The sequence below is a fragment of the Oncorhynchus nerka genome, linkage group LG20, assembly GCF_034236695.1.
Source record: "Oncorhynchus nerka isolate Pitt River linkage group LG20, Oner_Uvic_2.0, whole genome shotgun sequence".
Classification (NCBI taxonomy): domain Eukaryota; kingdom Metazoa; phylum Chordata; class Actinopteri; order Salmoniformes; family Salmonidae; genus Oncorhynchus; species Oncorhynchus nerka.
Window position 1 is genome coordinate 55,061,682 of NC_088415.1, and position 24,736 is coordinate 55,086,417.

The 24,736-nt window shown below is 43.3% G+C and overlaps 1 protein-coding gene across 2 annotated transcripts; it reads left to right on the forward strand.

The window, feature by feature from the left end:
• Positions 1-12,058: 12,058 nt before the first annotated feature.
• LOC115102820 (death-associated protein kinase 3-like) lies at positions 12,059-24,505 on the forward strand. Of its 2 annotated transcripts, none has more exons than XM_029623140.2 (11): positions 12,059-12,180; positions 13,713-13,808; positions 18,300-18,521; positions 19,048-19,186; positions 20,608-20,737; positions 21,055-21,103; positions 21,228-21,254; positions 21,556-21,708; positions 21,942-21,987; positions 22,166-22,377; positions 22,529-24,505. In XM_029623140.2, exons 2-11 carry the CDS (start codon positions 13,747-13,749, stop codon positions 22,842-22,844), a joined length of 1,356 nt encoding a protein of 451 aa, XP_029479000.1. In that variant the 5' UTR covers positions 12,059-12,180; positions 13,713-13,746; the 3' UTR covers positions 22,845-24,505. The 2 variants fall into 2 exon arrangements, with proteins under 2 accessions (XP_029479000.1, XP_029479002.1); XM_029623142.2 differs by lacking the exon at positions 12,059-12,180 and adding an exon at positions 12,234-12,340.
• The last annotated feature ends 231 nt before the right edge of the window (positions 24,506-24,736 follow it).

The window sequence follows — 24,736 nt, forward strand, 5'->3', positions numbered from 1 at the left end:
GCAAGTTGGTTAGGACATCTACTTTGTGCATGACACAAGTAATTTTTCCAACAATTGTTTATTTAACTTTTAACTCACTGTATCACAATTGCAGTGGGTCAGATGTTTACATACACTATTTTGACTGTGCCTTTAAACAGCTTGGAAAATTCCAGAAAATTATGTAATGTCTTTAGAAGTTCTGATAGGCTAATTGACATAATTTGAGTCGATTTCAAGGCCTACCTTCAAACTTAGTGCCTCTTTGTTTGACATCATGGGAAAATCAAAATAAATCAGCCAAGACCTCAGAAAGGAAATTGGAGACCTCCACAAGTCTGGTTCATCCTTGGGAGCAATTTCCAAACGCCTGAAGGTACCAAGTTCATCTGTACACATAATAGTACGGAGGTATCAACACCATGGGACCACGCAGCCGTCATACCGTTCAGGAAGGAGACTCTTTCTGTCTCCTACAGATGTATGTACTTTGGTGCGAAAAGTGCAAATCAATCCCAGAACAACAGCAAAGGACCTTGGAGGAAACGGGTACAAAAGTATCTATATCCACAGTAAAACGAGTCCTATATCGACCTGAAAGGCTGCTCAGCAAGGAAGAAGCCACTGCTCCAAAACCGCCATAAAAAAAGCTAAGACTACAGTTTGCAACTGCACATGGGGACAAAGATTGTACTTTTTAGAGAAATGTCCTCTGGCCATAATGACCATTGTTATGTTTGGAAGAAAAAGGGGGGATGCTTGCAAGCTGAAAAACACCATCCCAACCGTGAAGCACGGGGGTTGAAGCATCATGTTGTGGGGATGCTTTGCTGCAAGAGGGACTGGTGCAATTCACAAAATCGATGGTATCATGAGGAGGAAAATGATGTGGGTATATTGAAGCAACATCTCAAGACATCAGTCAGGAAGTTAAAGCTTGGTCGCAAATGGGTCTTCCAAATGGACAATGACCCCAAGCATACTTCCAAGGTTGTGGCAAAATTACTTAAGGACAACAAAGTCAAGGTATTGGAGTGGCCATCACAAAGCCCTGACCTCAATCCTATAGAACATTTGTGGGCAGAACTGAAAAAGCGTGTGCGAGCAAGGAGGCCTACAAACCTGACTCAGTTACACCAGCTCTGTCGGGAGAAATGGGTCAAAATTCACCCAACTTATTGTGGGAAGCTTGTGTAAGGCTACCCAAAGCGTTTGACCCAAGTTAAACAATTTAAAGGCAATGATACCAAATACTAATTGAGTGTATGTAAACTTCTGACCCACTGGGAATGTGATGAAAGAAATAAAAGCTGAAATAAATCATTCTCTCTACTATTATTAATTTCACATTCTTAAAATAAAGTGGTGATCCTAACTGACCTAATACAGGGAATTTTTAATAGGATTTCCATACATGTTTCATTTTAAACCATTTATCTTACAAAGGAGTTGTTTAATCTAACTGCTTAACTATTTATCTGTACATGGAATTGTATTTCTCTTTGTTTTACTCTTTTTTCTAATCTTTACAGGAAAATGCCACGGCACTATCTGATGTGTGGAGACATTTCACTGCGCTAATGTAGAAGGAAAAGCTTTGTATATTTGCAAATACTGTGCCAAATAATATGTGAAGAATGCAACAAAGATGCAGAATCATCTGGCCAAGTGCATAAAGTTCCCTCAGCGCTCCCAACAAGTGTAACCGATGTGAAATGGCAAGCTCGTTAGCGGGGTGCTAATAGCGTTTCAATTGGTGACGCGTCACTCGCTCTGAGACCTTGAAGTAGTTGTTCCCCTTGCTCTGCAAGGGCCTTGGCTTTTGTGGAGTGATGGGTAACGATGCTCCAAGGGTGGCTTTTGTCGATGTGTGCAGAGGGTCCCTGGTTTGAGCCCAGGTAGGGGCGAGGAGAGGGATGGAAGCTATACTGTTACACAAGCCTCTGACAAAAGTCCTATTACTTCTATTCGAGGTGAAAATTATGAATCGGACACCTTATCGATAACAACAGCTCATAGTCCTCCTGGAATCTGAAGTTGTTTTCACAAAATGGAGGAACGTACTCAGAGAAATGCTGATGAATGTCTTGCTCAAGCTGTGTATGCAACTGGTTCACATCTGATGCTCACATGCAATGTGTATTGGAAGAGATTTCTGAATGTTCTTAGCCCAGCATACACCCCTCCAACTAGGCAAGTATTGTCTACTCATTTGCTGGATGCAGAGTTAAAGCGAAGGTCAAGCAAATCATAGTGAAAGCAGACTGTATTGCAATCATCTCTGACGGGTGGTCAAACGTTCATGGGCAAGGAATAATTAACTATATCATCTTCCCCCCTCAACCAGTATTCTCAAGAGCACAGACACAAGAGACAACAGACACACCGATCTCTACATTACAAAGGAGCTGAAGGCAGTCATCAATGACCTTGGACCACAGAAGGTATTTGCGCTGGTGACAGACAATGCTGCGAACATGAAGGCTGCTTGGTCTAAAGTGGGGGTGTCCTAACCTCACATCACACCCATTGGCTGTGCTGCTCATGCATTGAATCTGCTCCTCAAGGACATCATGGCACTGAAAACAATGGATACACTCTACAAGAGAGCCAGGGAAATGGTTAGGTATGTGAAGGGTCATCAAGTTATAGCAGCAATCTACCTCACCAAGCAAAGTGAGAAGAATAAGAGCACCACATTGAAGTTTCCGAGCAAAACACCCGTTGGGGTGGTGTTGTCATCATGGTTGACAGTCTCCTGGAAGGGAAGGAGTCTCCAAGAAATGGCCATATCACAGTCTGCCGATATGGACAGCCCCATCAAGAGGATCATCCTTGATGATGTATTTTGGGAGAGAGTGGTAAGCAGCCTGAAACTCCTGAAACCTATAGCAGTAGCCATTGCACGGATTGAGGGAGACAATGCCATCCTGTCTGATGTTCAGACTCTGCTTGCAGATGTAAGAGAAGAAATCCGTACCTCCCTGCCCACTTCACTGTTGCTCCCAGCAGAGGAAACTGCAGTTCTGAAATCCATCAAAAAGAGTGAAGACTTCTGCCTGAATCCCACACACGCTGCAGCGTACATGTTGGACCCCAAGCGTGCTGGCAAAAGCATCCTGTCTGGTGCAGAGATAAACAAGGCCTGTGGTGTCATCACTACCGTGTCTCGCCACCTTGGAAGAGGGCAAGGTCTTGGCAGTCTGGCGAAGTACACTTCCAAGCAAGGGCTTTGGGATGGAGTTGAAATATGTCAGTCGTGCCAAGATATCTCATCAGCCACCTGGTGGAAGGAACTTTGTGGATCTGAGGCTCTTTCCCCTGTTGCCTCCATCATCCTCCAAATCCCACCAACATCAGCCGCCTCAGAGCGCAACTGGTCCTTGTTTGGCAACACTCACACCAAAGCATGCAACAGGCTGACCAATACCAATAAAGGGTTGAAAAATTAATGGCCATCTGGGCAAATTTGAGGCTTTTTGAGCCTGACAACGAGCAAAGGCGGCTGACAACGAGACAACGAACCTCCTCATCAAGGTTGGAAAGTGACAGTGAAGATGAGGCCTCTGTCACACCCTGGCCTTAGTTATCTTTGTTTTCTTTATTATTTTGGTTAGGTCAGGGTGTGACATGGGGGATTTATATGTGTTGTCTTGTCTTGTGGTTTTGCATGCTTTTATGCCTTTCTAGGTCTATGTAAGTTTATGGTTGCCTAGATTGGTTCTTAATTAGAGGCAGGTGTTTATCATGTTCTTTGGGTATTTTGTGGGTGATTGTTTCCTGTCTTTGTGTTCTCTGCACCAGTTAGGACTGTTTCAGGTTTTGCCACGTTTGTTGTTTTGTAATTGTGTTCATGTTGAGTTTCTCATATTAAAAACCATGAACTCTAACAACGCTGCATTTTGGTGGTCCTCCCCTTCGACGGAAGAAAACCGTTTCAGAATCACCCACCAAAACAGGACCAAGCAGCGTGGTGACAGGCAGCGGCAGGAGGAGCAGCGATGTCAGGACTATTGGACTTGGGAGGAGATACTGGATGGAGATGGACCCTGGACGCAGCCGGGGGAATATCGCCGCCCCAAGGCAGAGCTGGAGGCAGCCAAAGCGGAGAGGCGGCGGTTTGAAGAGGCAGGGCTGGAAGCCCGAGATTCATCCCCAAAAATGTCTTGGGGGGGGGGGGGTGGCACACAGGGAGTATGGCGAAGCCAGGTAGGAGACCTGCGCCAACTTCCTGTGCTTACCGGAGAGTGAGAGAGACCGGGCAGGCACCGTGTTATGCTGTGGAGCGCACGGTGTCCCCAGTGCGGGTGCATAGCCCGGTGCGGTACATTCCAGCTCCTCGTATCGGCCGGGCTAGAGTGGGCATCGAGCCAGGTGCCATGAAGCCGGCTCTACGCATCTGGTCTCCAGTGCGTCTCCTTAGGCCGGCATACATGGCACCAGCCTTGCGCATGGTGTCCCCGGTTCGCCTGCACAGCCCAGTGCGGGCTATTCCACCTCGCCGCACTGGCAGGGCGACCGGGAGTATTCAACCAGGTAAGGTTGGGCAGGCTCGGTGCTCAAGAGCTCCAGTGCGCCTGTACAGTCTGGTCTATCCAGTGCCACCTACACGCACCAGCCCTCCGGTGGCAGCCCCCCGCACCAGACTTCCTGTGCCTCTCCAGAGCCCAGTACTCCCTGTTCCTCCTCCCCGCACTCGCCCTGAGGTGCGTGTCCTCGGCCCAGTACCACCAGCGCCGGAACCACGCACCAGGCCTACAGTGCGTCCCGCCTGTCCAGAGCTGCTAGAGTCTCCCGCCTGTCCAGAGCTGCTAGAGTCTCCCGCCTGTCCAGAGCTGCTAGAGTCTCCCGCCTGTCCAGAGCTGCTAGAGTCTCCCGCCTGTCCAGAGCTGCTAGAGTCTCCCGCCTGTTCAGAGCTGTTAGTCTCCCGCCTGTCTGCAAAGAGCCGCCAGTCTGCAAGGAGCCGCCAGTCTGTAAGGAGCCGCCAGTCTGCAAGGAGCCGCCAGACTGCAAGGAGCCGCCAGTCTGCAAGGAGCCGCCAGTCAGCCAGGAGCCGCCAGTCAGCCAGGATCCGCCAGTCAGCCAGGATCCGCCATTCAGCCAGGATCCGCCAGAACCGCCATTCAGCCAGGATCCGCCAGAGCCGCCAGTCAGCCAGGATCTGCCAGAGCCGCCAGTCAGCCAGGATCTGCCAGAGTCGTCAGCCAGTCCGGAGCTAACCCTCAGTCTGGAGCTGCCTCTCAGTACTGAGCTACCCCTCAGTCCCGAGCTGCCCCTCAGTCCCGAGCTGCCCCTCAGTCCAGTGGGGCCATTTAGTAGGGTTGCCAATCCTAGGTCGGCGACGAGGGTCGCCGTTCCTAGGAAGAGACTAAAGTGGACAAAGACGATGGTGGAGTGGGGTCCACGTCCCGCGCCAGAGCCGCCACCGTGGACAGACGCCCACCCAGACCCTCCCCTATTGATTTAGGTGTGCGGCCAGGAGTCTGCACCTATAGGGGGGGTACTGTCACGGCCTGGCTTTAGTTATCTTTGTTTTCTTTATTATTTTGGTTAGGTCAGGGTGTGACATGGGGGATTTATGTGTTTGTCTTGTCTAGGGGTTTTGTATGTTTATGGGGGCTGTTTCCTTTCCAGGTGTTTATGTAAGTTTATGGTTGCCTAGATTGGTTCTCAATTAGAGGCAGGTGTTTATCGTTGTCTCTGATTGGCAACCATATTTAGGCAGCCATGTTCTTTGGGTATTTTGTGGGTGATTGTTTCCTGTCTTTGTGTTCTCTGCACCAGATAGGACTGTTTCGGTTTTTGACACGTTTGTTGTTTTGTAATTGTGTTCATGTTGAGTTTCTCATATTAAAAACCATGAACTCTAACGACGCTGCATTTTGGTCCTCCTCTCCTTCGACGGAAGAAAACAGCCTCAGAGTCTGATGTTCAAGAGCTGGACATTGAAGAGGTCCAGGGAGAAGACATGGAAGCCTGAGAGGAAGACAAGCAGAGCTTTAGTTTCTAGACTATCATTTTACAGATGTCTGTTGAAAAAGTTTTTGGGAGATGTGATGGATCATTGGGATCATTCAGTATTCCCTTTCTTTTGTTGTTCAGTGAAATCATCCCATGTGAAGAGTCAATTCATTTAATTAAAGTTCAATTCGTAACTAAATATTTGAATTTATTTCTATTGGAAGGATTTAATCATTTGTAATTATGTCTTCTTACAAGGTGAAAGGTTTATGTTTCTGTCTCCACATGATATGGTAAATATATTCAACGCAAAAATGCAACGTGAATGGTATTAATATGAATTTGAATATATTTGAGTTAATTCCCATATATTCCTGTTAATTCCAAAATATTCCCACGGAAAGTGTCCACCTCTGAATATTCCCCAAAATGTGATTCTAGCCAGGACAACAACCTCTCTCGCAATGTGAGCAAACAGGCCCCCATTAACATCAACAGGGCTGTAGTGGTGCGGGTCGAGAGTTTCAAGTTCCTTGGTGTCCACATCACCAACGAACTATCATGGTCAAAACACACCAATTGTGAAGAGGGCACGACAACACCTTTTCCACCTAAGGAGACTGAAAAGATTTGGCATGGGTCCCCAGATCCTCAAAAAGTTATACAGCTGCACCATTGAGAGCATCCTAACCGGTTGCATTACCGCCTGGTATGGCAACTGTTCGGCATCTGATCGTAAGGCGTTACAGAGGATAATGAGTTTGGCCCAGTACATCACTGGTGCCAAGCTTCCTGACATCCAGGACCTATATACTAGGTGGTGCCAAGTCATAGACTAGTCAATCTGCTACCGCACGGCAAGCGATGCCGGAGCACCAAGTCTGGGACCAAAAGGCTCCTTAACAGCTTCTACCCCCAAGCCATGACTGCTGAACAACTAAACTAATCAAATTGCCACCTGGATTATTTACTTTGACCCCCCCCCCCCCTTTGTTTGTACACTGCTACTACTCGCTGTTTATTATCTATGCATAGTCACTTTACAATTTACATCGATTAACCTGTACCCCCGCACATTGACATCGGTACCGGTCCCTCATGTATATAGCCTCGTTATTGTTATGTACATTTATTTGTGTTACTTTTGAAAAACTTTAGCTGCATTGTTGGTTAAGGGCTTGTAAGTAAGCATTTCACAGTAAGGTCTACAACTGTTGTATTTGGCGCATGTGACAAATAAAATTTCATTTGATGTCTCTGCAGTCTGGCTGGTGCTTTCTGGAGGGCCTTCTTGAATTTTGTTTCCAAAGGCCAAACTTTTCCACTTGGATATGTTTTACATACAGGTATTGATAAAACTTCTCGCAGCCATACACTATTGCCAGTAGCCCTTTTTCAATTTGACAGTCTGTGAGGGATCTTGACCCGTATGTGATTGGCTGACCAGCTTGCAGGATCACAGCTCCCAAGCCTTCTGAGCTTGCATCCACAGATAGTGTCACTGTTTTTATTTTATGTCGTAGTACTTTAACACTGGCGCATTGCTGACAAGTGTTTTGAAGCTGTGTTCCTGTGAAGACTCCAGTGAGACTGAACGAGATGTTCAGTGTCACTGGAGTCTTCACAGGAACAGAGCTTCAAAAGTCTCTTTCCAGCAGTTGTCTCAGTGGTGCACTGACATCTGAGAGATTTGGGATGAACTTTGCGAGATACTGCAACATTCCCATGAACCTCTGAAGTGCTGCTTGGTCCTCTGGCTCTGGCATTTCTTGTATTGCCCTGACCTTTTTGGAGTCTAGTTTCAGGCCTTTTTTGCTTAACACATTTCCAATGTAGCAAATTTCTGTCATTCTGGTTTTGCACTTGTCCTTATTTCAGTTTCAAGTTGATGCTTCTCAGTCTGTCTAGTAGCTATCTCAGTCTGTCTAGTAGCTATCTCAGTCTGTCTCGTAGCTATCTCAGTCTGTCTCGTAGCTATCTCAGTCTGTCTAGTAGCTATCTCAGTCTGTCTCGTAGCTATCTCAGTCTGTCTAGTAGCTATCTCAGTCTGTCTAGTAGCTATCTCAGTCTGTCTAGTAGCTATCTCAGTCTGTCTAGTAGCTATCTCAGTCTTCGGTCACGCTGCTTTGTGTCATCACCCCAGACAAGAATGTATTCCATGATGTTTACGACACCTTCCAGACCTACCAAATGCTGGTCGAGATTAAGTCCAGCAGTGGTTTCACTTTTTCCACATCCATAAATGTTTCATTCTCTGGGTGTAAGGCACACAGGGCCTCAACAAGATGGCTGTTTCGTTTGTTAAATCTTGCTGACATTTCTCCCAGTACAGCACCCAGAATGCTGAAAAACAGTCTTTTGCACTCCCTCTCATTATCCTCTTCTTGCTGGCCCATTGTTGTTTCGACCACATATTCTTTCAGATTACTACTCACTACTCTTTGCCGTTTGCTTGGAGTGGGGGTGTCCGTGTGCTTGTATTTCTCCCATAACTCATCAAACTCACTGTCACGTCGCAGTTTTTCCACACAATTGTGGGCACTGCGGATGACTTGGATGCCAGTGTACAGATCAGTTGCTTCAACCTTAAGTAACTTATTAGGGGGATCGAGCAGGCGTGAACCATGAAGGCAATGAATCTGAATCTCGGCTCGGAAACAGCTTTCAATAGGCCCACAGCCTCAGGTCGCACCTCTGTACCGTAGCAAGGGGTACTCTCGATTTCTCTGAGCAGAAGGAAGAAGCGGTCCAGAGATTTTTATAATGATACTCACCGTGGCCAGATGACCAGTCCATCGCTGCTCAAGCAGCCGTTTCAGTTTTTCTCCTGTATATTGTGCAGCCACAGTTTGTTTCCTGAGAAACTTGTAAATGGAATTACACACATTAAAAAAGTCATCCAATGCACCCTCAGAGGACATAGTGTGCACTATGACTAAATGCAGCTAGTGGTTAAAGCAATGCACATACGGCACTTCCTGATTCAGCTTGTCCTGCACTACCTTTTGCCTGCCCCCATGTTACCAGACATCACACTGGACCCATCATAACATTGACTAAGAATCGTGTCGGTGCTAAGGCCAACATTTGTTAACTCTGACAGGACCAAGTTAGTCAGCGATAAAGCACCACATTCTTTACTCGTTGCCATTGACAGTAGCCGCTCACAAACACGGTTGTTTTCGCCCACTTAACGGAATACAATTTAAGTGTTTTCGCACCCGGTTGGGTCTTTAGTCCCATACACTTTAAAGTGTGTACCATGAATCACCTACTACCTCACTCATGTTTCGTTCTGGATGTTATGAGATGTGTATGTGGCATTGTGGGGAATTGTGCTTAAGGCAAGTTCTTTGTCTTTCCTGAGCGTATAATCTAACATTGCCAGGAATAGTCCACCGCCCCCTCCCCTCTTGCATCCAAAGTTCCCGAGAGGAAGCTCGTTAACAGCAAGAAATTCCACAATGTCCACAATCGATGCCAAATACATACGATTTCTTGCAAGCTGTGCAGAATTAACAGGTGTTGAAATCTCTGCTCCCTGTGCATTCCTTGCTTGTCTTTCTGTCCAAAGTAACAAGCATTTCAAATGTTCTTTGCTTGATGTGTGCCTCCCCAGTCCCTTGTTGCTATCAATGGCATGCTGGCAGTTATTATATCTGTAAGGGTTTTCCCCCTCTTCCTCTGAAGAGGTGTAGCAAGGATCGGACCAAGATGCGGCGTGGTAAGTGTCCATGTTTTTAATATGAAAAAAACTCAACATGAACACTAATACAAAAACGTGAACAAAACCGAAACAGTACCATGTGGCGAACAGACACGGAAACAAACACCCACAAACCAACAGTGAAACCCAGGCTACCTAAGTATGATTCTCAATCAGAGACAACTAACAACACCTGCCTCTGATTGAGAACCATACTAGGCCGAACACAGAAATAGAAAAACATAGATGCACAAAACATAGACTGCCCACCCCAACTCACACCCTGACCATACTAAATAAAGGCAAAACAAAGGAAAATAAAGGTCAGAACGTGACAATATCCAGTTTGGGTGAATGCCTTATCGGTGTTAGCATTGGAGCCGATGTAAAATTTTCGACAAGGATAGTAGAAAGCTGCATCTGCCTTGCAGGAATATTCCAGCCACTCTCTGCCTTTGAACCACACGCTACAAAATGCCCGTTTTCTCCCACAGTACAGGCAAGTTGGGTATTTCCCCAGATAAACCCACGCTGGCTTCATCACCGAGGCCGTCAGGCACTAACGGAGGCGTCGGTGCTTGTAATAACCTGGCAGTGCTGCTGCTAAGTTCGGTCTTGGCGGCTGCAGGCCCCTCCTCGGGTTGGTTACCTCCTATGTCACCAGGCTGCAAGATGGTTGCGCAGGTACCTTTGCTGCTGGGCTCGACGGCCTTGGCCTCGGTGATTAGCGTCAGCTCAGCGGTCTTGGCCTCTGTGGCAGGCTTCTCCCCCTCCTCGCCGCTTTGATCCGATGCTGCCATTGTGCCCTGGCGAAGCCACTTTCTAGTATCCACCATACTATCAGCTACCTACCTAAATGTTAACATTAGCTAAATTCCATCCAGCTGAGCGGTGAAACTTTTTTTTTCTTCGTAGTACGTAACTTTGAAAGTAAACCTAAACGGTCAAATTGACCTTGCCCTTCTACTGTGAAGGCCAATCAAAATGAGTTTCTTTTTAACTGGTAAAATGTGTATGACGTACGTATGATGCATGCAAGGGAATCGCATGAATGAAGCATACACAACAAATCGGTTGGGCATGACGGAGGGGGCAGATTGTGGGACAGAATATGGATACAAAACTGAGGGGGCACAATATTCCAACTAAGGGGGCAATGCCCCCTTTGCACCCTTGTGGCACTGGGCCTGGTTATGAATACTCCTTCCTTTAATGAAAGCTGATTGAATTTCACTGATTATATCATCAAGACCTTGTTTCAGCCTATTGACATAGACATGGGCTAGTAACTTATTGTCAGTTGCCAACAATGTGATTGGTCTCCAATTGTCCAGGTAAAGAGAGTCCTTCTTTGGTTTGGGTATAAGAACTATTAGTCCCTGTCTCAAAGAAGGAGGTAAGATAGCATTAGCAATACCCTCTTTGTAGACCAAAAGCAATAACTCTCTAATATCAGGCCAAAAATGTTGATAGAATTCAGGAGACAACCATTCCGGTCCATGAGATTTACCTATAGGCATTTGTTTAATGGCTTGGTCCAACTCAGTAATATCTACATCAGAATCACCGTTTCTTAAACCTTTCTTCTATAGGCTAAACAGAGTTATTAAAGGAATCAAAGTTGCCTTCCCAAAGATGACATTGATATAGTGAACTGTAGAAAGTGTATTTTCTTATTAATCACTTCAAAATCATCAGATATAGTGTCATTTACATAAATGGATTAAATCCTAAAGAAATAAGATCGTTTTTTTCTCACCTTTTTCAATCTATTTGGCCTTTGAATGGATGAAGGCATCATGTGCTTTATCGTTCTATATGTCGTTCACGTTGGGCTTTTAGCAAGCTCTGGTTTTTCATTTTCATTTAAATCAAGTTTATTGCTCAGCCTGTTAATATCAACAATAATATCCATGAGCTTGATGAATCTTTTCCGAACTAGCATTTTACCAGTAGCTACGGGACCCGTAGCCATCAAGACATCGAATTCTGAATTTAATCATTTCCCATTTGTTAGTAGGAGAAAGATCAGAATCAAGACAGGTCTCTCTGATAAGAGCTTTCGACTGTAAACAAAATGACTCATTATTTCAAATAAAATAATGAAATGTTCAATATGCTTTAGAAAATGTCTTTGTCATTATCAAAACAAAAGAATAATGGAACAATAGTCTGTCAGAGGAGCTGAAGAAATTCTACATTCACTGACAAGATTCATAAGATTGGAAGATACCAACCAATAATAATTTATATATTTGAATTGCCTGTCGCTAGTTGTAGAGTTAAACCAATAACATTTTTTAAAGTTGGATTCTGAGAACGTCAAACATCGGAAAGGTGAAAGTTGGAGCAGAAATTTATAATTAAGTTATTTTAAAAATGGTCTGAATGCCTGGTGGGATACCTATCCATCCAGTCACCAGGAGCCCCTCATGCCATATGGTCCATCCTGATATTGAACATGCTGTAATTATCTTCAACCACCTTTGACTCCGGAGACGAATGTGGGACCCGTAGCCAGTTAACGTTATAATGTAGGTAGCTGTCTATATTATTGTGATTAAATTTCGTCATTTTTAAAATAAAAGTGCCATTTTACACAAACGTTAGCGTTTGCTTCGAATGCCGACCGTGTGTATGACAAGCACAGCTAGCATGCAGCGATTGCTAAATTGGATAGCAAGACTGGCTAATGTAAGTTAGCAGCTAGCAAGTTAACTAGATACAATGTAATAGTTTTGTCAAATTGTTACCATAGCTTAAATGTTATGAATAGTTATCGATTTGGCCCGTTGTCATATCAGCCCCGTGTTTTAGCTAGGTTTGTTGGTGAGCTATTTTCTTCTGGACTAAGTGGACAGACGTAGTCTGCAAGATTTGTTTTGTTTGTTTTGTTTTGCCTATTTAACAAATCGAAATGTTTTTTTCTTGATAGCAGAAGTTAGCAAATGGTTATCTAATGTCATGTTTAAACCTCATTGAGAGCCTTTAATCTGCTAGGTAGTGGAATAATATGACGTAAGTATGACTGACTAATGCATCGACATCAGCCTGCAGTGTTGCCTTCGGCCAAATATGGACGGCCACTGCTGGATCAAATCAAATGTATTGGTCACACACACGGTTAGCAGATGTTAATGCGTGTGTAGCGAAATACTTGTGCTTCTAGTTTCTGACAGTGCAGTAATATCTAACAAGTAATCTATCAATTCCCACACCACTACCTAATACACACAAATCTAAAGGGGTGAATGAGAATATGTACATATTTGTATTTTACCTTTATTTAACTAGGCAAGTCAGTTAAGAATAAATTCTTATTTTCAATGACAGCCTAGGAACAGTGGGTTAACTGCCTGTTCAGGGGCAGATGACAGATTTGTACCTTGTCAGCTCGGGGATTTGAACTTGCAACCTTTCGGTTACTAGTCCAACACTCTAACCACTAGGCTACCCTGTCGCCCCATATAAATATATGGATGAGTGATGTCCGAGCAGCAAAGGCAAGGTGCAATAGCTGGTATAAAATACAGTATATACATGTGATATGAGTAATGTAAGATATGTAAACATTATTAAAGTGGCATTATTTAAAGTGGCAGTGTTTAAAGTGACTAGTGATCCATTTATTAACGTGGCCAGTGATTGGGTCTCAATGTAGGCACCAGCCTCTCTGAGTTAGTGGTTGCTGTCTGGTGGCCTTGAGATAGAAGCTGTTTTTCAGTCTCTCTGTCCCAGCTTTGATGCACCTGTACTGACCTCGCCTTTTGGATAGTAGCGATGTGAACAGGCAGTGGCTCAGGTGGTTGTTGTCCTTGATTATCTTTTTGGTGGGGGAATGTGCGGGCTGTCATAAATCCATAATGTATGTGTTTGTTTGAGCTGATTTTATTATCACTGCCACCTAATGTTGCTATAACATGTCTATAACAATCAATCCTGTAGTTCATTTAGGCATTTCTGCTCATGTCAACATCACATTCATCTGTCATTGTTATGATATTGGTCTTTGTGCTCTCTCTGGTAGTTACTAAAACTATTTTGTTCCCCCTCTTCTGTATTTCAGTGTGATTCAAGACAGCTTCTCTCAGCAGCAACCCATGGCTGGCTTCAGGCAAGAGGATGTGGAGGTGTTCTACGATATGGGGGAGGAGCTGGGGAGGTAAGTTCTGACATCTGTAGGGCTAACTACTATTACTATCTGAGAGCGCACAGATTCTTCTGCTTTTTCAAGATCGGACGTGTTTGTGTGATACTGTTTTTCTGGATGATACTAGCCTTGACTTGATTCAGCTTGCCCGGTGCATCAGTGGGTAGAGTTCGCACTTCAGGGCGAGTGAGGTAAACTCTAAACCTGGCCTACCCAGCACATCAGACAGTTTCAATCAAGTATGCCTACTAATGAATATGTTTTCAATGAGGTGGTAGAATAATACAGATCTCTTATCACCTTTTTGTTGTCGCTTGCATTGCATGTGAAGTGAAACACAATTTTGCCAAACAATCTTTTTAATATAGAATCTGTTGTTTGACTCTCATAATTGATTTACCAGTATAATACCACATATTTAACTTGAAAATGCATAGCAGGAGGAAAACATCCATTGGCACATCCCCAGTGTATTTGTGGGACTGTTTATTAAACTGCATTGCACTCTGCCTTGTTATACAAACTCTGTTTTTAGCAAGTCCTTGTAAACTAAACAGAGCTAGAGCAATAGAATGAGTCATGTGCTTGTAGAGGATTAAAACCTGACTTCATCTCAAATGGCACCCTATTCCCTTCATAGCGCACTACTTGAACATAGTGCTTTATATGGAAGTAGTTTTTTTTTGCTACAGTGTTGCAGCAGAAGAATGACATCATTGTGTTGGGTACTAACTTCTAAACTTGAAGTATCCTTATTCATGTTACCATATTAGAACTGAAGGTATGGAAATCTACTGAGTGAGAAAGGGGAGTGCAGGAAGAACATGTTATTGTTAAATCTCAGGTATCCTATGGAGAGGAGAAGTGCCACAGTCTGGTTTCAGTCAACAGATAAGGTAGGACAGCCATGAGTTGGGGAGGAGTGAGGAATTTGGGCATTTATTTTCTGTCCATGCCTCTAAGTTTAGACTTACTGTGAGAGGAGGGGAGACTAAGTTTGCTCAGGAAACTGCAGGAGTTAATGTTCTCCTGTGACGGATTTCCATCATGTGGATTCTGGAGAGGTTATTTTTGAGATCAATGTAGAACCACCATTTTTTTTTAAATGGGGGGGTGACATTGCCTAATACAGAGAAGCTGTTCTACAAAATATATTCCCAAATAAATGTTTTCTTAAGTATTTTATTTTCTCTGTTAAGCTGTGTACACTGAACTGACATGCATGATTGTTGCTGACACTCCAACGTTCAGATGAAGGGTATTAAATAGTCTATAATGCGCACCACCGCAGCACTCAATTCAAACAGTGGTGTGTAGCCTACAGGGAAACATGTATTCTGGCAAGTAGTCAATGCACGATAATTCTTAATGCAATCACATGAACACTTTTAAAAGCACTTTTGGCAAATGTAATTTGAAAGCAGTTTTGGCCTAAACAAAAAGAGGGGATCACAGTTTTCCATTGCTACCACATTTATGTCTCTACTCCTTCAATTGCGCAAGTGGTATGTTTTGACAAATGTAGTTACAACAGGAGTTTCAAGCATGTTAGGGGCAGCTGCATAACAGAGCTCTTAAAGGGGCAATGGTCTCTTAAAAGGGCAATGACATAGGCCTACTTCGTAATAGAAACAACAACAAAAAATGTGGGTAGTGAATAATAATAATTAATTAATAATAACAATCAGGATGTTGTGTCCAATGGGGTAAATGTAAAGGGACAAATGCCATGCTTTAGCCTATGTACATTTTCAGTGGTGATGATTCACATGGGGCAGGTGGGGCTCCTGCAGATTTGCATGCAATTCTGTTATTTCATGTCACGACAATAAATCAGTTGGCAAACTATTATATTTTATTTTAGAAAATTGCTTTATCTAATAAAGTATATGTGGTCGCTTTCCCATTGTCTCTGTTTGTTTTGGTACATTTTCATCTCCAAAATGCAGCTGTCTCAGCCTCGCTCTGTGCTTTCTGTGGTGGAGGGGCAGACAGAGAAAGTACTGTGTGTACACTACCAGTCAAAAGCCTTAGAACTCCCCCACCTTTCAATTTTTTATAGAAATTCAAGCAGTTCAAGTCCAGTGAATAACCTTAAATGGTACAAAGGTAAGCGGTAAACTGCCAGAGGTTTTAAAAAAAGTTTAGGTTACCAAAAACTTTAAATTATTTACATTTCAGAGTTATATAAAAAAAAGGCATTTTTCAGGGAACAAGTAATGGGTTAACAACTTACAGCTGATCTGCAGCAATGGAAGTAAATTAAGCCTTGAAGATTGATGTTAACAATTCCTACAGGTCTCCCAACTTTTGTTGATACAAACCTGTACAAACCCCCTGTCTGTATAAAAGCAGTGTTGGAACAGACTGTGTTACTACACCCTCTTAAGCATTATTTGGACAATATTGTACTGCAAGAAAGTAGTATATTGCTATCATAATGGCGAGAAAAAGGCCATTAACAAAGGAAGACAGATTAACCCTATAACCCAATAAAAAATTGAAAAATGGAGGTGTTCTAAAACTTTTGACTGGTAGTACAGGTGTCGTTTATCTTCTCTGGTTGTACGTGATTGGCTCAGGGTGCTGTCACTCATGAGGACACTACGTCCCCGCAGCACCTGCTGGGAGAGCTAGCCAGCAAAAGCAGGGTGCACCCTCTTCGGTGCTCCATTGGTTTACAGTAGAAGTTCCCGCCCAATAAGGCTCATTGTCATTGGCCAAAGATAAACCAACGTCTTGTGCGGGTTAACTCTGGACTGATGTGTCAACTTCATAGCTAGCTAGTTGTTTACCACACGCTGTTACCACGTCTGCTAGGTAGCGTAGCTATGTAGCTTAGTTATGTCCTAGAAAATCATTTTCTACCTTTAGTATTATGAAGGAAATGTGTATAGAACGCCTGGTGCTCATTATTCACCTAAACTTTCAAATATGTCCATCCAATAAAATAAAGCATGTTGGAAAAATGAGATTCAAGTCGAGTGGTTGGTGGTGGATCATGTAGCAGTTGCTAACATCTGTTTTGACGTAGGCTAGCTATAATATCCTATAGGCTACATGCATTATAGTTGATGTTTGATGGCAGACTGTATTAGGCATGGAACCACATGTAAAAGAAGGGATAGTTATACATATCTTTGATGGAAGTGTGCAATAGATTGAGCAAGAGAATAGTTGTATGTTGTTAACCGGGGCCCTTTATAACAGGCAGGCAGACACAGAATATTGCAGACAGATTACTAGCTCGTTTACACTAGAAAAGTCTGCTGGACTACCGTGGTCTTCTGTGCAATAAGAGCTAAAGATATGGGAAGTAGCCATGTTATAACGTTTGTCTGTGGCTCAAAACTCATGTGATTCAATGTGTAGTCAGTGTAGTGTACTGGTTTCGATGCCTATGAGCTTTGTTGATTGAGTTTGCCCCACCAATATTTTCATTTTAAAATCACCCCTGTACATTTTATAGACACTATTTTGCATCAGTTGGGCAACAGGTGATAATGCCTATTGCTAATAGCACATCTGATAATATAGACCATGGGCTATATGCATGGTCCAATGTTTTTTTTCAATGTTTCACCAATATGTTATTTCACTAATTTCTGGAGGTGGAAATTATATTCTAGATGGTATCAGCGTCATTTTATTTTCATTCATGTTGGAGTAGAATGTCCTTTTTAAAAAGCTTCTCAGACCTTCTACATAACAATGATCCCAGGGAGGACCCCGGACCCCCTAAGAAAAGGGACTGGGATTGGTCAAGCTCAGTTAAATACATGTACAAAATTATAATTTTTCCCTAAAAGCATGATGGTCATAGACTTTCTTACAGGCCGGTGACATCACGACTTCCCATCAAACAAACTCCTTGAATGCCCTACTCCTTGAAATTTGCAGTTGTCTAAAAAACACTATTTTGCGATAAAAATAATTAAAAAACGCTTTAGTGTGCACTTTACTGTATACTTTTATACTTACAAACTTTTGAACAGTAAAAGTTCAAAAGTCACTGGTGAACGTCTTTAAGTTTCAGTCATGGGATTTATTTTTGTTTAGACTCCTGGGAAAGGGCTTGCAGACATACATTAAATGGCAGAGCAGAAAATTAATTTCTTTGCAGACACACAATAACCTAAGACATTCCGTTAGGAACGGATTCACTCTCTGGAATGCAGCCTTCATAGCTTCTTCTTCCTATAGGCATTATCATGCGCTAAATCAAATGTTGGGTGATTTTAGATTTTTTTTGTCACCCACTTTACATTTGCTAATGGTCTTCATCTTATTACATCAAAGTTATGAACCTGCCAGCCAGTGTGTTGCAATGCAGCCACTGAACACGAGCCTATACAATCTGTAGTCAAGATTGGTATATTGCTTCAAATCATGATTTTCCTAGATGAGCTATCTGATTGTGGCCCAGTCACTCTTTCCTGTGTATTCTATGTCCATGTTTTACTTTGTATCATCATTCTCATGATGTCATTCCCCCCCCCTCAGCGGACAGTTTGCCATCGTACGGAAGTGTAAAGAGAAGTCCTCTGGCTCTGAGTACGCCGCCAAATTCATCAAGAAGCGTCGCCTGTCGTCTAGCCGCCGGGGCGTTAGCCGCGAGGAGATCGAGAGGGAGGTGAACATCCTGAGAGAGATCCAGCACAGCAACATCATAACGCTACACGACATCTTCGAGAACAAGACCGACGTCATCCTCATCCTGGAGCTGTAAGGGAGACTAGATGATACCAGGGTCATATTCATAAATAATGTCAGAGAAGAAATTCTGATCTAGGATCAGTTTTGTCTTTAAAAATCACAATTCATGAGATAGGGGCGGCAAGTAGCCTGGTGGTTAGAGCATTGGGCCAGTAACCGAATGGTTGCTAGATAGAATCCCCGAGCTGACAAGGTAAAAATGTGTCGTTCTGCCCCTGAACAAGGCAGTTAACCCACTGTTCCTATGCCGTCGTTGTAAATAAGATTTTGTTCTTAACTGACTTGCCTAGTTAAATAAAGGTTCAATAAAAAAAGAAAGAAAAAACATAGACATGGGGACGTGATCCTAGAACAGCACAATACTCTGAGACATTTTATACATACGGCCACAAACCTGGGTTTAAATTAGCCTGTGTGACATTCTGTTCCTGCTCTCTTGTTAAGTGAAAAATCCCAAAACATCCTGATGTGGTTCTGTTGAGATGCTAGTTGTGTGTGTTGTTTTAGAGATTCATCTGTTTATGTTGTGTTTCAGGGTGTCTGGGGGGGAGCTGTTTGACTTCTTGGCAGAGAAGGAGTCTTTAACAGAGGAGGCTGCCACACAGTTCCTCAAACAGATCCTGGATGGGGTCCACTACCTGCACTCCAAATGCATAGCTCACTTTGACCTCAAGGTACACACACACACACAGATCCCGGACGGGGTCTACTACCTGCAGTGCCGCACTCCAAACGCATCGCACACTTTGATCTCAAAGTGGACTGTAGGCTGTGGAGCTGGGTAAGCCAGGGTCATGTTCAACGAAAAACGTTTTGCAATAGAATACACTTCTTATTCTTAAGTCCAGGTTGTCTCTAGTGCTTAGTGAACACCATCCAGGCTGGTGTTTTCAACAGTTATCCTTATTAAACACATACACTATATGTACAAAATTATGTGGACACACCTTCAAATTAGTAGACCCGTTGCTGACAGATGTATAAAATCGAGTACACAGCCATGCAATCACCCATGCAAACATTGGAAGTAGAATGGTCTTACTGAAGAGTTCAGTGACTTTCAACGTGGCACCGTCATAGGATGCCATCTTTCCAACAAGCAGTTTGTCAGATTTCTGCCCTGCTAGAGCTGCTCTGGTCAACTGTAAGGGCTGTTGTTGTGAAGTGGAAACGTCTAGGAGCAACAACGGCTCAGCTGCAAAGTGGTAGGCCACACAAGCTCACAGAACGGGACTGCCGAGTGCTGTAGCGGGTAAAAATCACTTCCGAGTTGCAAACTGCCTCTGGAAGCAACGTCAGCACAAGAACTGTTTGGAGCTTCATGAAATGGGTTTCCATGCCAGAGCAGCCACACACAAGCCTAAGATCACCATGCGCAATGCCAAGCGTCGGCTGGTGTGGTGTAAAGCTCGCTGCCATTGGACTCCAGAGCAGTGGAAATGCGTTCTTTGGAGTGATGAATGCATAGGGCCAACTGTAAAGTTTGGTGGATGAGGAATAATGGTCTGGGACTGTTTTTCATTGTTCGGGCTAGGTCCCTTAGTTTCAGTGAAGGGAAATATTAACACTGAAGAATACAATGACATTCTAGACGATTCTGTGCTTCCAACTTTGTGGCAACAGTTTGGGGAAGGCCATACAGAAATGGTTTGTTGAGATCGGTGTGGAAGAACTTGACTGGCCTGCACAGAGCCCTGACCGCAACACCATCTAATGCATTTTGGATGAATTGGAACGCCGACTGCGAGCCAGGCCTAATCGCCCAACATCAGAATGGAAGCAAGTCCCCGCAGCAATGTTCCAACATCTAGTGTAATGCCTTCCTAGAAGTGTGGAGGCTGTTATAGCAGCAAAGGGGAGACAAGCTCCATTCCCATGATTTTGGAATGAGATGTTTGACGAGCAGGTGTCCACATACTTTTGGTCATGTAGTGTACCATGATAGTATACTGTTTAGGATATTATAATAATAGTAATAATCATTCAGGTCAGTTATTTATTTTCAACATATGACATTATTATATTTCAAAACATCTGTAGTGTATCCATTCTCTTCTAACTTGTATTATGGAATGCTTGTTTGTTTTTGTTGCAGCCGGAGAACATTATGCTGCTGGATAAGAATGTTCCCAACCCCAGGATCAAACTCATTGACTTCGGCATCGCTCATCAAATCAAAGCTGGGAACGAGTTTAAAAACATCTTCGGAACGCCAGAGTTCGTTGGTGAGACCCTACCGCTCAAGACCAAAATAGCCATGAACAGTTTTAACGGCATTAGTACGGCTTTTATTTTCAAATGGATTCTTTTCACTTCGGGTTTTGATTCCCGTTGGAAAAAATAAATTCCTTATTCCTATGAAAGACATACAGTATCCATAAAATGTCTGTCCAGAAATGTTATTGTTATGGTATGCCCACATGGGGAAAATATTCCTTGACATTTATCTTATTTAGTGGAGGTCTGTTGATGTCCTTGACGACCATCTGGGTTGAATTAAAGCTTTAAAGCGATTCTGGTGTTGATGCTGCTTGTTTTACAGCTCCAGAGATAGTCAACTATGAACTGCTAGGCCTGGAGGCTGACATGTGGTAAAATGGACTAAGATCATTTAAATGTTAAATGTTTTTTATGATTTTGAGAATGTTTTCTTGTTGTTGCTGTTGTTTCTCTCTGAGGGTAAATCTCACTAAGTTTTGTCCCTTTTGTCTCCAGGAGTATTGGAGTTATCACATACATTCTGTAAGTACTTGTTCACATTATAATGGTTGTCTCTTTTCATACAGTCAGTTGAGCAATATTAAACAGTGTTTTGTTCAATTATTTCAAATCTACACACATTTTTGCATTACAAATGACAACTCTAGAAGTGACACGTATTTCTCAGTAATTCCATCGTCAAAATGATGATATAGCAAGAAAGCCAATCTACTGTGTATAACGTTTGGCCATGACCTGAAAAATGACATGATACAGTACTACTGTTTTACCTCCTGTTGAGTGTTCTTATTGTGTTCTCACCATGCTGTCTGTTGGTCCTCAGGTTGAGTGGTGCCTCTCCGTTCCTGGGGGAGACCAAGCAGGAGACTCTGACCAACATCTCAGCAGTCAACTATGACTTTGACGAGGAGTACTTCAGCAACACTAGTGAGTTGGCCAAGGACTTCATCAGACGACTGCTGGTCAAGGATCCCAAGTAAGCCTGGTTTACACTGGACGGAATATGCCAGGGAATGATTAACATAACATACACAAGAACCATGTACTTTGTCTGTATTTTTTAATAGCATATTATCTTAGGGACCCGAGCAAGAAATAAAGGTTTGTACCTTGTTGCACCAATGTTAGAACTGAAAATACTAAAGCATAAAAGTAAGGAAGAAATTAGATTGATTTTCATCTCTAATCATTTACAAATGCTTCTTCCAGGAAGAGAATGACCATCGATGACAGCCTTCAGCATCCCTGGATCAAGGTAGGTACCTTTCACCATCTCATACATACTGTACCTCACATATCACTAACCCCCCCAAAATATATGCAACTGCTGGCTTATAGCACCCACTATACTGATGTTTTTTGGCCAGACAAAATAATTGAGCACCCCCCCACACACTTTTATCTACTATCCATTAAACCCCCTCTCCTCCCAGGTGATCAAGAGGCGAAACGTGCGCCAGGAGGAGAGCGGAAAGAAGCCGGAGCGCAGGCGCCTGAAGACAACGCGTCTAAAGGAGTACACCATCAAGTCCCACTCCTCCATGCCCCCCAACAACACCTACGTCAACTTTGAACGCTTCTCCCAGGTGCTGGAGGAGATCGCTGCTGCCGAGGAGGGGCTGAGAGACCTGGAGCACAACCAGAGGTAGGGGGGGGGGGATAAACGGAGGGATGGATGGATGATTCAATGAATGGGCGGATGAATTAATTTGTGATTATTAAAAGCACATATAAAGCCGTTCTATTTGGGTACAACAATATATCTATCCATTCATGCTAACATCTCTCTTCTCCAGGTCATGTCAGGAGGACGTGGCTGCTCTACTCTCTATCTATGAGGAGAAGGAGGGCTGGTACAAGGAGGAGAACCAGAGCATCGCCAGCAACCTGGATCACATCCGCCAGGCTCTGCAGTGTACCCAGGCCCAGCGCAGGCAGAGTCAGGAGGATGCCCGTGCCGCCATGCTGGCTGCTAATGCTCTCAAGAGGACGTTTGGGCGCCTGGAGAACCGCTACGAGGTCCTGGCGGAGCAGGTGGCGTCGGAGGTGCGCTGGGTGGAGGAGCTGGTCAGAGGGATAGAGAGGGAGAAAGACAGTCTGGTCATGCCCTGAGACCTGGCTCCAGCTTGGCTTGTAGAATAGTCCTGAGCCTGGCCTGCCTTCTAGAATCACTGACATTATTCTCATAGAATCACTGACATTAGTCTGAATCTACGCTCTTCAGTTTCTTCTTTCTAGGGCGGTCTGGTCATGGCCGGTAGGCAAAGTCCTACCTGGCTGGGGCTGGAATCACTGAATGACATTATTGTAGTTCTCAGCTTACTTCCTACTATGTCCGTGTCTGTGTGTGTGTCTGGTACAGTCAGGACAGTACATGTACACCAGCTCTGAGTTTTTCTGGTGTTGGTGTGGTTGTTGGAATCACAGACATTACTCTGTTTCTGCACTCTCAGCTTCTTCTTTGTCTGTGTGTTTGTGGCACGAACAGGGCACATATTCTACACCAGCTGTCATCAGATTCAGAATGAGGGTCCAGAGTTCTTCGGGTTAGAGAAAACGCTTGGGCCCCCGATCATAATCCATGCTGCCCCTCACACACATTTGATTGGGAAAAAGGTTACTCCTCCTGTATCACTTTGTATGGAGAGAACTAGCAACGCAGAATCCTTATTACGAATATGTTTGGTCAACAAAATATGTGTTCAATAATACATTTTCTAAATAAATGTTTAATTGTTGAAGATAAGGATTTTGATTGTTATACGCAATACTGACTGACACATTGTAAAATACGCTGTTCGTTTTTGCAGTATATTTGGTTACGATTTGGTTTTCTGCACCGGCAATCATTTTCCTAAAGAGTTTTAAGCTCCATAGTTGAATAAATACATGGTATATGCACCTGTGTGACAGCCTTAGTCTGGCTTGGTATGTCAATTTTAAGTACGCAATCATAACATGTATCATTCTCAGCTGACGTTTATAAGTAACAACATAGTACAAATTGCACAGAAATAACAGGAAATTCATGTCGATGTATTATAGGGAGATCTCAGTACTTCATCTGATTGACAGTAGGCTATCTATTCTATACCATATGTCACTCAGCTGACTTGTTGTACTGTGATGCAAATGAAACAAATGCAAACACTATAGCTGTCTTACCTAAGGAGAGAGTAGTCTTAAAATATATAGATTGTATAAATTAGTTTTGCTCTTTGTACGCTGTGCCTGGATATAGAACACCTTATTGCCTATACATAAGCAAAAGCAAATATGTAGTAATGGCTAGACATGTTAGTGAAAATACAGGCTTAGTTGCTGTCCCTCAAAACGCGTTGGGCCAGTTTCCTGGATAAAAGCAGGCTCAATGGAAGTTGTCCATTGAATTTGGTTTTTAGTCCAGGACTAGGCTTAATCTTTGTCTGGGAAACTGCCCCGACATGATGTTAAACTATGTAAAGTATAAAAAATATAAATATATTTTTCATTACGACCATAATAACCCACACACTTCAGACATTCCACGAGTTAGTCATTAAATCTATGCATCACATTCCATGTTCACCATAAAACTATAGAACCCTATATAATGTGTAATTCCCTAGTTTAATATTCTCATTTGCACTTAAGAATACAGCAGTGTTCCAAACGATCTCCCACTGAATTATTTTAACGTACGCAAAACGTATAATTGGTATGTATTTATTGGTTTGAACAGTTTTAGACAGGTTTGTGTTTTAAATAAACAAGCTTAAATACATGTAGCTTAACTTTCCTTGTGTATATTTATTGTGTCCATTGAGAACTTAATAACTTAATAAACATTTGATCTTCTAATATCGAATCCTTGTGGAAAGTAATTGAGGGAAAGATTCTTACAACTTAATAAACATTTGACCAGCTAAAATCGAATCCTTATGGGCTCTGGTCAAAAGTAGTGCACTAGATACAGAATGGGGTGCCATTTGGGATATATTTGATCTCTAGGTGTTGTGATGTCA